General features: G+C 54.6%; 2 protein-coding genes across 6 annotated transcripts in view; one reads left to right on the top strand and one right to left on the bottom strand.

Moving 5' to 3' along the window:
- Positions 1–4,633: 4,633 nt before the first annotated feature.
- Positions 4,634–10,905, bottom strand: LETM2 (leucine zipper and EF-hand containing transmembrane protein 2). Of its 3 annotated transcripts, XM_062510734.1 has the most exons (10): positions 10,673–10,905; positions 9,919–10,363; positions 9,650–9,793; positions 9,255–9,389; positions 8,685–8,888; positions 8,000–8,119; positions 7,515–7,625; positions 7,295–7,381; positions 6,523–6,597; positions 4,634–5,923 (listed from the first exon to the last, which is right to left on the bottom strand). In XM_062510734.1, the coding sequence occupies exons 1-10, from the start codon at positions 10,717–10,719 to the stop codon at positions 5,873–5,875; spliced, it is 1,419 nt and encodes a 472-aa protein (XP_062366718.1). In that variant the 5' UTR covers positions 10,720–10,905; the 3' UTR covers positions 4,634–5,872. The 3 variants fall into 3 exon arrangements, with proteins under 3 accessions (XP_062366718.1, XP_062366716.1, XP_062366717.1); XM_062510732.1 differs by having other exon boundaries at positions 4,634–6,597; positions 7,295–7,377; positions 7,511–7,625; XM_062510733.1 differs by lacking the exon at positions 10,673–10,905 and having other exon boundaries at positions 7,295–7,377; positions 7,511–7,625; positions 9,919–10,416.
- Positions 10,906–12,683: 1,778 nt separating this feature from the next.
- NSD3 (nuclear receptor binding SET domain protein 3) overlaps positions 12,684–16,457 on the top strand; it is a 34,514-nt gene continuing 30,740 nt past the window's right edge. For all 3 annotated transcript variants that reach the window (XR_009934059.1, XM_062510751.1, XM_062510750.1), the window contains exon 1: positions 12,684–12,837. The gene's annotated coding sequence lies outside the window, so the exon portion shown is untranslated. The remainder of the gene's footprint in view (positions 12,838–16,457) is intronic.

The raw sequence follows: 16,457 nt of genomic DNA, 5'->3' as shown, positions 1-16,457 counted from the left end.
GGCTGGCACTGCCAGGGGTGCTGTGCCATGCTGTGCCACACCGTGCCGTGCCCGTGGACGCTGCCTGCACAGCCTGGTTGTGCTGAGCTGTTGCAGAAAGGGTTCAGAGACATCCGTAGCATCTCACATAACCAAAACCACCCAAAGCACCTCCTGCCAGCTTCTCCTGCTGCCTCCTGTCAGCTCTCCATAGCCCAAAGGGTTCAGCTCTGCTGTTTTTATGGCATTTCCTCCTTCAGTTTTTAAACCTCTTCTCCATGAATTCTGTGCTTGAGTATTCCCACTTGGCTGAGCTGAAATCCTCTCCCGTGGGCAGTGCATGGCCAAAGAACCAGCCAGGCATCCTGGGATGGCACATCCTGGTCGGGCACAGAGAGCCAGGATGGTCTGCCAGGTAGAGAACCTGAGAGCTGCACCAGGGAAGGACCTTGGTGTGCCAGGAGCCTCTCTGGTGTGCTGACAGCCTCTCTGGTGTGCCAGGAGCCTGTGCTGGGACCCTCAGTATGCCGGGAGCCTCGTGGTGTGGGGCCCCCTCTCTGCCCAGGATGCCCTGGGGTGGTCCTGCAGCCCCACAGGGCCAGCAGCAGTGGGCTTTGCTGAGCCATGGCAGGCACATCCAGGGCAGGAGCCCTGCACTGCTCAGAGGTGACCGAACCCACCTGTGCTAAACCCAGAGTCCCGTGTACATAACGAAAAATATGTATAAATATGAATATATATTTACATGTCTTTTTAAAAAGGGTTGTTACCAGAGATATACCAGTTTGGTAGGAAGGTACTAGTGGCTGGTAGATATCAGTTGCTATAAAAAAAAAAAAGTCATATATTTTGCTATTTTTGCTGTTTTTATTTTTTTAAATTATGTTCTAAACCTATTTCAGTTTAGGTCCCTCGATAAGAATTGCTGCTGCTGCTTCAGTTTTATATGGGGTTGTATTAAACAATAATAATAATAATGTGTCGATGCCTTTTGGGACTCCGTTGTCATGACGTGCCTGGCCTTGCCCTGGCCCCCGCGTCCTCCCGGGGCTCCGGCGGGGCTGGGGCCGCTGGGTGCCCGTGGCACCGTGGTGGTGTGCTGGGCTGGGGCACCGCTGCGGGATGGCCACGGTGCCCTGGGGAGGGGGCCGCGGTCACGCCGGGCTCCGCGGCTCCAGCCCGGCTCTGTGCCAGCCCCGCCGTGCCCCCGGCGCGTCCCCGCTCCCCGGGCAGTGCCAGTGCCTTACCGGGGAGCAGCCTCACCCAGCTCTGCCCGTCCGTGCTCCCCGGGCTGTCCCGCTGCCCGAGCTCTGCTCCGCCGAGCTGCTACCTGCACGGATGGGGCATCTCACCTGAACCCCCTCCCTCCCTGCCACCGGCGTCCAGACGCTGGAGCCAGGCCGCTGTTACTTGAAAAGTTTATTTTGCCTTTGTATGGAGAAATATTATTTGTTGTAAACTCTTCTGTAATGAATCTGGAATTCTTGTAATTATTAAAGACTTTAACCGCAACTTCGCCAGCCACGGCCCGTCGCTGGGGGGGCGATGGGGAGGGCACTGCCAGGGCTCTGGGTGCTCAAGCAGCAATTTGGGAAGATGGTGCTCAGGGAGCAGCCATGATGGCAGCTGGTTTTGTGGGAATTCTGTTTTTCACGGCTCCAGCACTCCCCATAAAAATGTTTTGACATCCTGCACCCCACAGGGCCTGGGCAGAGGTGTGGGAGGGGTGAGAGGGGCTGCCAGCCCCTCCAGAGCCCTGAAATGGTTAAGCTGAGGCAGCTGAAGCAGCTGCAGCATCGCTGGTCTCCCCAGCCCTTTTAAATGCGTCTGCTTGTTGCTATTTCCCGGTGTAAATTAAATCGATCAGCTGCACTCTGCCCACCCCCCACCCCCGTTAAATTAAGTAGAGCTTTTAATCAAGTGATTTATGTTGAATTTGTGGCCCTGGATTAAACTCACAGCCCAGACGGGGGGAGCAGGGCTGGGGGGCTCCATAAATCACTGCTCTCTGCGGGCCTGGCTTGGCGAGGTGCAGGGAGAGCTGGAGTTGGTGTTTACATCATCCCAAACTGCAGCTCTCACCATCTCCTGCTCATTTCCTGGGGTTACCAGGAGGGCAATTAAATATGATAATAAGCAGAGCAGCTGCAGCAGAGCTGCTGGTGCTCACTGCCGGGCTGGGGAAGGGGCACGTGCAGCTGGGTGCCCACTGCACCCCGTGGGGACGTGGGGACACAGGTACGGGGGGTCCCGGGGTGCTGCCCTGGCTGGCACCCAGCGCAGACCACGGAGGCTGATGGTACAGGGCTGCCTGGGTGCTGGAGCCCAGCAGGGAGATTCAGCTCCTCTCTACTCTTCCTGGAAAGCCATCTTCTCCATGTTAGCAGTCTGGGAGGTGGGCATACCCCAAAACTGACCTCAGCACCCCACAGGTCCCACCCAGCGCTGTGTGACCTGCAGCACCAAAGCACCTCCCCAGCTGGGACCCTGCCCAGCACCAAGGTCTCTGCTTGGGAGGGAGATGGGAGAGGGTCCCTTGGGAAATGGCTCCAGATCAATGGAGGATCTAAAGGTGCTGCCCTCAGGAGCCCCAGAGGGGGTGGGGTGTGTTGGGCATCAGTGGCTGCTGAGTGCTTGGCCAAGGCCACGTTTGGCTCTCACAGCATCCTTTGTCTTCTCCACTCCTCGCCTTCCTCGTTGTCTCCTTTTAAAGCCCTCGGACTGTGCAGGGCCAGCACAATCTCTTGGCCCCAGCCCAGCACGTGGCTGCTCTGCCAGCCCTGAGCTGGGCTTTGTCCCCCTGCCAGCCGTGGCAGGAACCTCCTGTGCCTTTCCACCTTGGCACAGGGTCCCACGGCCTGGAGCACGGCTCAGTGGATGTCTGGGGAGCAATCCCCCCAGCCTGGGGGCCATGGCTGCCCCTAGCCCCCTCAGCCACCCTCTGTCCCGTGTCCCACCAGCTGTGGGGTCAGCAGGACCCCAGGGTCCAGCTCCAGCCTACCCTCAGCAGAGCAGAGCAGAGCAGAGCCAGGTGTGGGCAGCTGCAGCTGGGGCTCCCCCAGCCCCTTGCTGTGCTGGGCCCTGCACCGTGCAGGCACCATGAGGAGAGGCAGGATGGACACCTCGGCGGGCAGCGGGACGGAACCACCCCTGGGGACACCCTGGGGACATTGCCACCTGCACCCCATCCCGCTCCATGTGAGGTTTCACAACGGAGCCCTTGTCCCACATGACTTTAGGCTGCGATAAAGCTCCATCTCCTTTGTTACACGTTTCCAGCAGAGGCAGAAGGGCTGCAGGAATGTGGTGCTTGGATCCGGGAGCTGTAAATCCCAGCCTTTGTTGTGCTTGGGCCACACTAAATCACTGCTTTTCCCTCTGAATACTAATCTCCTCCAAAAGTGCTGACCGGGGCATCTTTCCCCAGCAGCTTTCTGGGGAAGAGGCTGACGCAAGGCCCAGGGCTGGTGCTGGCACAGGAGTAGTGTCCAGCAGAAATCCAGCAGAAATCCCCATCTCCCCGGCACGGCGCTGCCCCAAGCTGGGGCAGACATGGGAGCCTCAACAGCTCCAGGCTGGACTGAGACAGTGTGAGGGTGCCCGGGGGAAGAATAAACACCAGAGGAGCTGGTTCCCCAGGCTCAGGGGAGACTGGAAGGTGTTTGGCACCGGCCTGGCTGGAAAAGCTCTCCCCACGCCAAAGCACACACGGCCTTGGATCTCTGCAGCGTTTCATTTGCCCGATGTTGCAGAACAGAATCCCAGGATTTATGGGGCTCCACGGGGGTCGTTTCCTCCCCTCGCTCGGAAGGTCATGAAGCAGAATTGCTGCCTCTCCTGTCTGTGTGCCTGCAGGGTTCAGGGGTCCTGGGAAGGTGCCTGGGGTCCTGACATGCCAGGCAGAGGTGAGGTCTGGGCACGTCCCCCAGAGAGCCCTGCAGCAGCATTTCTGAGCTGGACAGGGCTTTGTTCAGAGGTGTGTAAGGGGTCTAGGACTGCCTTGGGTTCATCCCCCTGTGCCTGCTCCAGGGCTTGGCTCCCCTGCGAGCAGCAAGGCTTTGCCAGTGCTCCACGTGGGGCTGGTGGTCACCACGGCAAAGCCAAAGAGCGACTCCCAGCTTCCAGATCTTTCTAAACTGGGAACACAGGAGGCCCTGCACACACACCAGTGTGATGTGCTCGTGGTGGTGTGTGGCTGGAGAGACGGGGGAAGCCCAGAGCTGGCCCAGGGCAGGGTGGTGCCCAGGTGATACCCGGGCTCCCCGCCAGCCCCTCTTCTCTCTCCATCTGTGAAACCTCTCACAGAGGAATGTGCTGCTCCCTCGGCAGCCAGCACTGGCTGGCTCTGCCTTCATCCCGCCCAGGACACCCGCCAGCCTCCTCCTCTCCCTCTGCCCGGAGCTGGGGCAGGAGCTGGCTGAGGGAGCGCTGGGAGCCGGCACAAGTCGGTGCTGGGATGGAGCAGGAAGCTTTCAGGGCTGCTGGAGGCCAGCTGGCAAATGAAGGAGCCGTTACCTGATCACCCCAAACCTCCCTGGGGCTCCTGGGGCTGCCAGGAGAAATTCAGCCGGGTTTGGGAGTGGAGCAGTCACAGGAACACCAAGCAGGAGGAGATGTCTTCCCTCATTATGGCGCTAAGAGGCAGCACTGACTCCACAGCAAGGGTGTTATTTTATTGAAATAACATTTGCTCCCATTTATTAGACACAGGTCCAGCACTGCAGGTGGGCTGGGTGAACAAGGAGAGGTTCAGGTACAGAGCTAAGGACACAGAACTCCTGACAGCTGACTCTGCATTGCTGTAGGAGCCTGAGGCCCCAGGTATAAAGTGCTGCTCACACCTGACCTTGGAGAACTGGCTTTCAGTCGGGTTGTTCTAAAAGCTGTCTGACCTCTGGAAGAGACATTTCATTACTACTTAGCACCAAATCTAACTTTACAGTAAGTATGAATATACATATTTAAAATCCGTAATGTAAGTAATTTTTCAGCATTTACATAGGACAGAGTAAAAAATTTAATGATGCTAAAAACAGCTTTTCAGTATCCTCTGAGATTCTGGCAAAAACTGAGTCATCAGTGGAGCATGTGAGGAGTCACTTTGCGAAGTATGGAGAGCACCTGGAGTGTATTCTGAGCCTGGTAAGGATTAACCAAATCTCCACACGTGAGAGAGGCATGCAGGTCCCTGGCTGCTCCCTGACATGACCCAGAAGGATCCTGAAAGTGCAAGTCTGATTCTGTCACAGTGTGTGGCACCTGCACAGCTCTCACTGGGGAAGCAACACTCACAGCTGGAGTTCCTGTTCCTGTCCAGCAAGGTCTGAAGCCTTTCTGAACAGTTCTACCACAGCACCAAGTGCTGCTCCCTCCTCCCCTGTGCTTACCCTCCTCAATAAAACTGTGGCCACGTGGGTCATTGTGGGCTGGTCACCGGTTACAACACCCTAAATCAGGACCAAAAGCCTGAGCTGTGACACTCAGGACAAGCTGCTTGCCCTGGGACTGGGTAGATGTTCCTGCAGAGGATTTAACACTCAAAACAGGCTTTGCTGGATCCCCAGACCAGCCTGTACTGACACGAAAAGATGCCTTTGCTATGCACAAATACCTGCTCAGGAACAGCACAGACAGCAGCACCATTATTAACATATTTACACCATAAGTTAAAAGTAGCAGGGCAAAGAGCCAGCACAAAAGAGATGTCTGGAGCCATAAAGACAGCAGTGGCCTAGTTGCTAACAAGCTTGGGACAGAGAGAGAGGCCCCTGAGGGCTACTGCCTTGTTGTGTAGAGCAGCCTCCTGCAAAATCCTGTTCCCTCCTGCAGCCTCCTGTTCCCTTTGCAGGAGGTGTGGAGATGGAAGCTGCTTCCTCCCAGTGCTGGCTCCAGGTTAGGCTCCATTGGCACCAGCCTTGCTGCTCTGGGATGCTTCCATTTTGGTCTAGGGGCACAAGAAAAGGGCAGATTTTAGGTAGTACAAATGTTTCTTGAAATTCTAAATCTTATCTGAAGGTGTTTTCCCATTCAGCATGGGAAGCTGGTCTGGAAATAACAGCTGATGAGGAGCAAAGTTCTTCAGGTTAAAGGAGACAGGAATCTGTCTGGACTCCCAAACTTGCCTTAAGGACCATCCCAGATGTGTACATAAGCACATGAAATCAAATACTCACAGAAAGAAAATGGACAAAACAAAGACAATCACTGCAGAAGTATTTTTACAGATACGAAGTGGCTCTTACCACCCTGGTGACTCCAAGGGAGGGTGGCTCTGTCCTAGTGGCCCAAGGCAGACTATTAAGGAAGAGTACAAGGATATACCTGTCATTCTCCCAGTGCTCTGCCCACTCCCCCAGTTTGCTGCTCTTTGCCATGTGTCATTTTTGTATTGATTAGCCCTCAGTGCAGTTCTCATCCAGTTTCTTCAGCTGCTCCTTGAACTCAGCGTTCACAGCATCCTGCACTATGAACTTTCACAGTTTGGCTGCAAGCTGTGTGAAGAACAATCTCTTTTGGGAGGTGTAAGAACTCTGACAAGCTCACCTCTCGTGGGGGAGACTTCACTGATGCTTCTGAGAATGGCAATTTCTCTGTTGGCTGGGACACAAATTCTTCATTCTTTAAGGAAGAAGAAGCTGTAAGTCACAGAACCCTCTTGGAAAGGGCTTAACCCCCCCCCAGCCCCTTCTCCCTCCTGAGCAAGGCTGTTCCCTGCTCACTCTGTGAAAGCTGTGCTGGCATTTCCATTGTTTCCCCAGCACAATTTAACTATGTGGAAATATTTCTGGCAGTTCATACAATATTCTTTGATTCCTGCTGCTGCTTGTATCAGCTGGGACTAATCTAAGGAATTCACTGCAGCGTGATGTTGAGAACCATATGCTCTGGCTTCTTTACTCTAGATATTTTGGCTCATTTTGTCCTGGAAAAACTGAACCCAAATTCGGTAAAAACAAGTCCTCTTTAACTGGCTTCTCTGAGCTGAATGTACCTGGGCTGAGGCCTGAAGCAGTTCAGGTCAAGTCCTCTGTGGCTGGGAGCCAGTACCAAGGTACTGAGTAACCAGCTGTTCCCAGGCACAGGACCAGTTGTGCCACAGCAGATCCCTGTTCCCTTCCCTTCCTCTTAAATCAGAGCATGCAGCTGTGAAGCTCTTGGGGGGGGAAAGATCCACACAGTGCAAGAACAGACACTGCTCGTGCTCTGTGCCATGGTGTCACACGTTGGTTTTGTCCACCTTTGAAAAGGTTTGGTCACACTCAATTCCCAGTGATTTCAGCACATGTGTTCCTCCTTGCAGACTGCTATTTCTTACCTTTCTTCCCTGTACAACAGGGGCAGGATCCAGGAGGGTCTCCTGACCTTCAAGCACAGATGTCACAACTCCTGCAGCTTCACCTGCCTATAGAAGAACACAAAGGCATAACTTCAGTCCACTTGTAGAATCAAAAAACAGGATTCCCGTCACAGTCCTTCATTTTTACAATGTACAATGGTTGAGCTATTAACCTAAAAGTTTTGTTCAAACAACTTGCCTTGTTCTGTGGAATGGAAACAGATTGTGGCTTTAGGTCTATTAAATACAAGGCACGGGAAAGCAGGAGGAGAGAAGGAGGAACGTTCTCCTTTAAATGCAGATCCAGCCACTGTTGGAAGAAAACAGAAAAGTTGCTTCATATTGGCTCTATGTGGGTATTTATTAATACAACACTCTGTCCTTAAAGCAACCTTGGGTTTGGATAATACAGTTTTAAGTTACCATAATGTGAAGAAATGGGTCTGAAGAGTTAAGAATACCCCCCACTTCACTTTGCTTCTATCTGGCTCTAGTTCTATTTGGTTTTCTCTTTAGGACTTAATCTGGACCCTTCATTCCTTAGAGCTCAGCTCTGCAGGTGAGGATCCAGCTTGAAACACGTGCATGAATTCTCAGGAAGCTGTGCCTGCTGCACCTGACTGCTGCCTGGAATCTGTCCTCTGAGGAACCTGACCACACCAGCCCAGGCCAGGGCACACTCACCTGCCCAAGCTGCTCCTTCAGCTGCTCCTCAGAGAGCCCCAGCGATCGCATCCCTCTGGCCCTGCAGGCACTCTGCAGCTCCGACACGCTCAGGCCACTGACCCCCTCCTTGGCAATCATCTGGAATGAACAAATGAACAACAACGTTCCCATCCAGGTACAGACTAAGCCAAGACCCCGTTGCACCTGAACGGACTTCTGGAGGTTCCCAGTCCAATCTCCTGTTCAAAACTGCTCAGCATTTTCCTTTTGTGCTTTGAGCCTCTTTAGGGATGGGGATTTGACAGCCTCCCTGGGACAGCTGTTCCCCTGTTTACCCACTCACTGATTTAACTTTTATCAAGTTGAAATTCCCCTTGCTGCAACTTATGGCCATTACCTGCTGTCCCTCCATTCTGCACTTAAAAGTCTGATTCCATTTTCCAAATAGCTCCATCGCACATCGAGAAACATCCCTTTTTTATAAGTCAGCACGACTCCAAAATGAAACGTTGTAGTGACAATATCTGCAGTGCCACCTTCATTACAATTCCCCAAAGCCTGCAGGGGTGCAGGGAGATGAACTCTCATTCTGTTTCCTCCTGGAATCTCTCGGGGGGAGGCTGTGACTCCCAGCCCTGCTGTGAGGGCGAGTGGGCAGGGACGCTCGGCACCAAGCAGCTCCCGTGTGCTGCTGCACACCCACCTCGTCGTCGGCCTTGATGCTGCGCAGCCGCAGCAGCAGCTGGAAGCGCAGCAGGTTGTTGGTGCCCAGGGGCTGCAGCTCCAGCAGCTTGCACAGAGCCACCAGCTGGGGCCTCTCCAGGTGCTCCAGGGTCAGCTCGTCCTCGAAGAGCTTGGAGAAGCGCACAATCTCCTGCGTGCTGGGCTGGTGGCCGCTGTGACGGATCTGAACCGGGGCACAAAGCAAACCTGAGCAAAATCACCAGCTGGGAATCTCCTCCCCCCTTCCTCTTCCTCACACTGGAATTCCTGACCCTGATGGAGACAGGATGATACAGTTAAAAGTCAAAGTGAAACTGTTATTGAGTGGCCACTGGAAGTTTCACAGGATGAAAGGTGCACCCTCCCAGGATGGGAATTCCTGCCAGCAGGGCTCTGACAGCAGGGTCAGCAGGGAGGCACCCAGGGAACAGCACCTGGCTGGGCAGCTCTGTCTACAATCCTGGTACAAATCCTGTGTTCCCTGCCCAAACCAGCAGCAGTAAAGGTGTGTCTGTGCCATGGCTGCCATCCCCAGCACAGCCCATCCTACCTCGTGAAGGTAAGAGGAGAATTGCTTCCCTTGTCCTGTGTCTGCTCTGTTCCTTTTGGCCATCTCTGCAATGGTCTCCCGCAGAAATTTGGCTAACTCCAGCTTTGCATTTAACTTCTTCTTCAGCTTTTCTTCCTTCATTAGGGAAATACAAAATTATAAATTATAAAATTTAACATAGAAAATGGAATTGCTGTGCACATTCCTTCTGATCCCTGTCTACAGAACAGCTTTCCAGCTGCCCCACTCAGCTCAGGAATAAGCTGGGAATGTCTCACACACTGGGTGAGGCTGATCCTCACTTGCAGCAGCAGGCAAAGTACAGCAGCCCTGCACAGCTGCATAGATGTTCTGAGGAGCTGTGGACACTCCACAGCCTCAGAGAGGACACAAACCTTTTTTGACTCTGTCTCAAACGTCGAGGGCAGCATTTCAGGGAAGAGCTTCAGGAACACAGGTAACAGAAACTCCATGAAGGGGACAATGACAAACACCAGGAAGGGAACCAGCCGGAAGAGATCTGCACAAGTTCTCAGCAGCTGGATGGAGAAGAGCACAGCACAGATTACCCAGAGATTATCACTCCGCCAGATACACAAAATGTGTCCAGAGAAGGGGTTAAGCCTCTTACTGCATCACTTTATCCAGCTGTTGTGGCACTTACCCTTCTCCTCTCCCTCCTGGTGAGCACCTGCCCATGGAGCAGCCTCCACACCATCCTGGCAGCCACCTTGGTGTCAGTCCAGAGCAGGTGGAATCCATTGTAGTAATGCTTCAGCTCATCCACAGCTTTTTGTCGCAAAGACTTTTTTCCCACAGAAGCCTCTGTGATCTGCTTTGTCAGAATCTTAGCAGGTTTAGCTCCCTGGTTTCTTGGATTTCGGTGGGGCAGGGATCCACCTGGGACCTGCTGCCGTGGGCTGGTGGAGGTGTGCAAGGTGTGGGCAGGTGAGCAAGGCAGGGCAGCGCCCAGGCAGGTGTGGCGTGGCCAGGGGTGGGTTTTGGAGTCTCTTGAAGTCCAGGTTAACTGGGAATCCACCAGCTGGACAAGAGCAACGGCTGGAGAGTACAGAGGGCTGGAGTGCAACAGGAGATGGGAGCCCCTGAAACTGGAGAGTTGTTTCAGTAAGAACAGTGCAGTGAGAACACAGTGCCGAGGCATGACATCCAAACAGACCTTCTCAGCACCAAATCAACCTCTTAAAATTGATTTTGTGGCTGAGATCCCGATCCTTCAGCAACAGCTGAAATACTGAGAACTTGTCCCGTGCTAGCAACTCATCTCCCCGGGGGAACTACCGTAGCGCCTCTCGGAAGCGCTTTTACCAGGGAATGGGATAAACGAACCAGCTGCAAACAAACCCCCAAGGTTCATTCCCACCCCGCGCGGAGCAGAGCCGGGGCACAGCGGGGCTCACCTGGCCCTGGCCACGGCCAGGAGCGCGTTGCAGCCGCACGCAGCCATGGCTGGGCCGGGGGCGGCGGCACCTCACCCCCGGCAGCGGCGGGGAGCGGCGGCAGCATCTCCGGGGGGCGCCGGGGGGCGCCGGGGCCCGGCGGAACCCATTACCGAGCCGCTGCCGGCGCTCCCACGGGCCGCCAGCTGAGCCGGTCGGGCTGCGCTGACCCTCTCCAGTCCCTGTGCTCGTGTCAATCCCGGTCTCCCGATCTCCTGGTCCTGGTCCCGGTTCCGGTTCTGCTCGCCGCCGAGCCGCACTCCTCCCGTCCCACCCACCCGTCCCGTCGTGCTCCGCACGCGCCGCTCCGCCCCGTCGCCTCTGTGGTGCCTGCGCCGTGACGCCATGGCGCAGCGCCGCGCCTCCTCGACGTTAGCCAATCAGACGTCAGAGTCCCTGCAACGCTAGAAACCCGCCCAATGGAAGCGGTGAAGGGCGGGGCCTGACCCGAGGAGCCCTCTGGAAAAGCCGCTGATTGGGTGCGAGAACGGCGGCGGCGCGCGGGCGGTGACGTCACGAGCCGGTGCGTGATGCCATCACGAGACGGGTAGTTTCGAATGACGTCATGCGCAAGGGGCGCGCTCGGGACCGGCCCGCGGGGCCGTGAAGCCTCTGGAGGAACCGCAGCGGGGCCTGTCCGGGGCGGGACCCGCCGCTCCCGTCACGGGGCCTTAGAGCGCATCCAGTGCCAGCCCCTGCCGTGGAACTGCTGCAGGGAACCTCCCACCATCCCCGTCCGTCATGGCCCCGGACACGTCCAGGGACGGGGCAGCCACGGCTTCCCTGAGCAGCGCGTGCCAGGGCCTCTCCACCCTCGCAGGGAGGAGACATTCCCCGGATCCCTTGGCTGTGGGAAGCCGTTCCCTCCTGTCCTGTCACTGCAGGCCCTTGTCAATAGTCTCTGTCACTACAGTGTCCGTGAATACACAAAACCCCTCGGGAGCAGCTCTGTGTGTGATGGGACAGCAGAGCAGAGACTCCTCTGCATTCGGGGAATGGCCTTGCATGGAATGAGGTGCCAGAGGGGAGACTCAAGCCCTGAGATTTGTGAGACAAACCCTCCAATCCTGTGTGACTGAGGAGCGGATGGAACACACTGACAGCTGAGAAACGTTCTCAGCAGGTGACAGGTGACTTGATCCCTTGCAGTTTGTAGGGTCCCTTCCAAACCAAGCCATTCTGAGATTTCATTAAATACTACCTGGTTTTCAGAAACTAGAGGGGAGAAAACACTTCATTGCCCTAGTGAAAAAAGGGTCTGGAACCCTTTGGCTAGTGGATTCCCAAATAGATGAACAGTATTTTTAAAAGTAGAAAATAAAATGGGGTAGATAGGTGAAAAAGGGGGCAGAGCTCCTGAGTCTGCTGCCAGAGCTCCCAGTACAAAACTGGGATTTAAACACATTTAGATTATGTCTAAAAGAGCTTTTTCTGTGGGAATGAGGGAAATAGATGAGGCTCCTCTCTTGTTCCTGAGGAGACTCATCTATGGATGCTCCTGTGCTGTGCAAGTGCCTTTAGGAAGACCCCTAAAGTGAGCAGAATCACTTTTAAAATTTCCTTCTTCCAGCTATTCCCAGCCCAGCCCCTTGTGCCTCTTGTCCGAGGAGCCCAGAAATGGACACGAATCCTGCCCAGCCCTCTCTTCTCCCCGGATCCCCTCGGGGGTCACTCCACCGCCACCCCCGACCGAACTACATCTCCCGCGGTGCCTCGCGGCGGGCACCGCCCGAGCGGCCAATGGCTGACGGCGGCGCGTGCGTGCGCGGCTGCGTAGTGCGGCGGCGGCGGGGGGCGGGCGGAGGCGGAGGCGCTCGGCGGGGCCGCACCGGCACAGCCGCTCCAGCGCCGCCGCCGCCAGCGCCTCCCTCGGCCGCCGACCCGCCGGACCCGCCGGGCCCCGCCAGCGCCTCCCTCGGCCGCGGCGGGCGCTGGGGGCGGGCGGCCTCCCCGGGGCGGAGCCGGCGCCAGCGGCGGGGGCGCGGAAATCGAGGCCGGGGCTCCGTCGCGGCCTTGCTGGTGCTGCGGGAGGAGGAGGCGGAGGCCCCGCGCCGCCCCCGCCGCCGCCTTTGTCTGCGCGGGGCCGGGCGGACGCGGCGGGACCGTGAGAATGGAACTGACTGAAGGTGAGCGCGGGGCCGCGGCGGCCCCGGGGCGGAGGGGCCGCGGCCGCCATGTTGCTGCGGGAGCTGCGGCGGCCCCGGGGCGGCGGGGCCGGGCCCCGGGCACAGCCCGGCCGGGGCAGAGCCCGGGCAGAACGGGCCACGGCTTCGGCCGGGCTCGGCGCCGCGCTGCGGGTCCCCGGCGCCGTTCCCCCCGGCCGGCCCCGCGGCTCTCACCGGGGCCGGCCCCGACCTGCTGCGGGCGAGAAACTGGGGGTTTCGCACAAGCGAGGCCGTCGGTGTCACCGTGCCGCGACCTCCGCAGCTCGAGGAAAAGGGTTTTACTGCGCGCGGGAAGAGCTGCGCGTCAGCGCAGGGTTTGTTGTTGCTCTGATGTTATTTATTTTTTTTTTTCTTTGCCGTGCTGTTGCGTTGTGCTGCACTTTGTTGTGGTCTCGCTGTGCTTTCATTTCGCTGTCGATACATTCGGTCCTTTCAGTCCTATTTGTTGTTAAAAGTCTTAACGATGACATAGTTCTACAGATACTAACTGGCCCAAAGGACAATATTGAGTAGCCGGTAGTAATAGTTGAAGGAAAAAAGGTAGCCTGCTTTGGTGACTGTTCAGGTCTTTCAGTGACCTTTTGCAGAGATGCACGGTGAAGGCTTTGGTAGTTAAATATGTGTATATATTTAATTATTTGTTTTTATGCATTGCTTGGAAAGATTTTGCTCTGAAACCTGAGCACATGCTTTATGAAGGTGCAGGGTAGGACTGGAGCATGGTGGTCTAAGACTCTGTTTTGTTTCAATACAAACATGTTCTGTGTTTTCCAGTTTCACGACTTTGCCTGAATTTGAAGGGGCTTGTGTGAGACACGCTGTGGTTCTTGCCCTGGCTGTGATGTGACTGCCTGTCACAACGTTAAAGTGTTTGGTATTGCCAGAGATCTGACTTTTGGTTTCATAGCAGTATTAGCCCATAACTTTTCCTGAAGATCCAAAGATTTTGTTTCTTGTTTTCCGTTTGAAGCCCAAGGCTCTCAAAGCAAATGAGTCTCTGAGCTCCTTTTTCAGACAAACCCCTTTTCTCTGCTGTCCAAGTTGTTTCTTTCCGCAGCACCGTGGGAAACTTCTTCCAAATGCCCTTATCAAGCCCAGTTACAGACATGACTGTTTTTTCTGGCATTCAGAAACCAAATACAGAACACCTTTACAAAGGTGCACAGGGAAGCAGCCTCACCTCATGCTTTCAAGTTTGTCAAGAGGCCTCTGATTCACCGCTGTTGTCTGCCAGGAGGAACAGCTCAGTCCAGATGGAGTCAGGAAAAATCCACAGGCTGCAGGTTTCCTGTTAAAGACTCACGTGCAGGTGAAAATTTGGCGTTGTCTTAACGTGTGCAAACAGCGCTTTGCCTGGGGGATTTGTTAAGGACATGAAGAGAAGAATGGCACAAAGCAGATTGCACAGACTGAACGCAGATATTAGTAGGAACAATTGTTTTATTTCTGCCTGCAATTCATACAGTTCTGACCCGCCGGGATGGTGTTGCAGGTGGTAGAGGTGTCCCTCTGGGTCATGGTTAATGTGGCCAGAAGCTGTGGATATGCTCAGCTCTGTGGAGGAATGAGGTGCAGGGTGTGTGTGAACTGCAGGCTTAAGGTTTTGAGAGGTCAGGAGCGATTGCATCACTTCAGACACCTGGCCTGTCCAGCCAGGCAGCTCTGTCTGTGTGTCTGTCCAACACCTGCAGCAGTGAACAGCTACTGAGAGCTTGAGGAGACCAGCACCAGTGCAGGTTGGATACTTAGGGATGAAATAGCACAGGAAATGGCAGTAGACATCTGTGGGGTAAGGAGGGGTTGGTAGGATGTGAGCTGAGGTTTGCATCTCTCTGGTTTAGGTCCGTGTGGACAGGAACTGGGTTGGTGTTTAGGCATAAAGATATCCTGGAACTTCTGCTTTGAGCCTGTTGATAGAAAGCCCAGATCAGGGTGACGAGGCAGTGGCTGACTCACAGCAGAGCTCCCAGCTCCCTTAGGGAGCCAGCAGGCCAGGTCCTGTCTCACAACACACGCATGCCATCCATAAAACACCTTACCTCTGGCTGTGCTAACCCTGTGTGGGGATTGTCAGCAGAAAAGGGTGGAAAAAGGTTTTGTGAAACCTCTGTTCAAAATATGTGTATGCTGGACTTTCATCAATAGCTGTTGTGTTTCTCCCTGCTGTGGCCATAGCCAGTCTCAGCCAAACCTACAGAGCTCCCTGGTTGGAAATAAGAAAAGATGTGATCACATGGGATTGGAATTGTTTGATAATCTGTGGTCAGTTGTTATTTAGTCTAATGCAGCATGGAGGCAATGTTTGAGAACTTCAGGTCTTGTTTTCTGAGGGCAAAGTTGAAAAATACTCATGCTAAAACTGGTTTTAGATAAGCGCAGTTGTTGGTGAAAAGGTGAACCTGGAGGATCCATAATCTCTGCAAAACCTTCCCCTCACTGAGCACTTAGGCTCGGAGTGGAGCTGATTTCTTGAGTCATGCTCAGCTGAGCTGAGAAGCTTGGGATGGGAACTGTAACAAACATTGTTCACTTAAGAAAGAGCTCTACTAGGCTGACCTGCCTATTCTGCACTGCTTATATATTTCCATTTACCTTTTCTTCTGTTCCTTTGAATTGTGACTATCCTGTGGATGGCAGGAAAATATTGACTGAAGGTGTGTAGAGTCTCAGTGTTTGTAAAGGGTCCTGTGTCCCTATCTACCCAGGGAAAGGACTAGAACAGCATGGTGGATCCACACCCACCTTTAAAGAGGAAACTCTTTCTCTCATTAGGAAACGCAGTTGCACTTTTGAAAATGTTAATTTCAAATTGTTTCATTGTTGACTTCAAGTTGTTTGCATCCTCTGTGAAGTGTCCATTTCCTATAAACCTTGAAATGATGAAACTGTGTCTTTTTCTGTTGATCTCCAGTGCTGTATCAGTGCAGGATCTGTTATGGGTTACATTTGGAAGCCAAGTTGTACAGCTCACAGGAGGCTGACATGGTGGGTTAATGGAGTAATCACTGGCATAGTGGGACTTTATTCTGGAATACTTTTCTGCAAGATCAGCTGGAAATGCTGTTGCCCTGTGGTCTGGGTGGTGTTTCTGTGCAGCAGGGACAGCACTCTGTGGTGATAGTGGGGTTTTCTTCACATCAGTGCTTAAGAGGGACATACACAAAGTGATCCTTCCTTGGATTTGGAGGTTGAGATTCCTGTGTGCTCAGGGTTCCTCAGTGTGTCCTGTTTTTGTGGGTCGCTCTAGGGCCTGTGCTCTCACTGTAATCCTGCCCAGATGCCCCTTCACTGGGCAGCATGTGGGGCCTGATCCACTGGTGCAGAATTTTGGGAAGAAGGAGGGTGGCAAAGGCTGGGTGTGTGGACAGTGCTGACAGCAGAGACTGAGCAGGAAGGAGCTGGCAGTGATGTCAGTGCTGAGGGAGCACAGAGAACAGCCTCGGTGCTTTGGGGCTTCTGGGGGCAATTCTGTGGATCCCTGACCCTGGTTCTCAGCCTGCATGGAGCTACTGAGGAACCAGTTTGGGGTGGGGTATCCCAGCTGTGCACCACAGGTTGGCACCCAAGCTGAGGGACACAGG

Source organism: Cinclus cinclus, chromosome 29 (genome assembly GCF_963662255.1).
Source record: "Cinclus cinclus chromosome 29, bCinCin1.1, whole genome shotgun sequence".
Classification (NCBI taxonomy): domain Eukaryota; kingdom Metazoa; phylum Chordata; class Aves; order Passeriformes; family Cinclidae; genus Cinclus; species Cinclus cinclus.
This window is presented reverse-complemented; position numbering and strand designations above follow the sequence as displayed.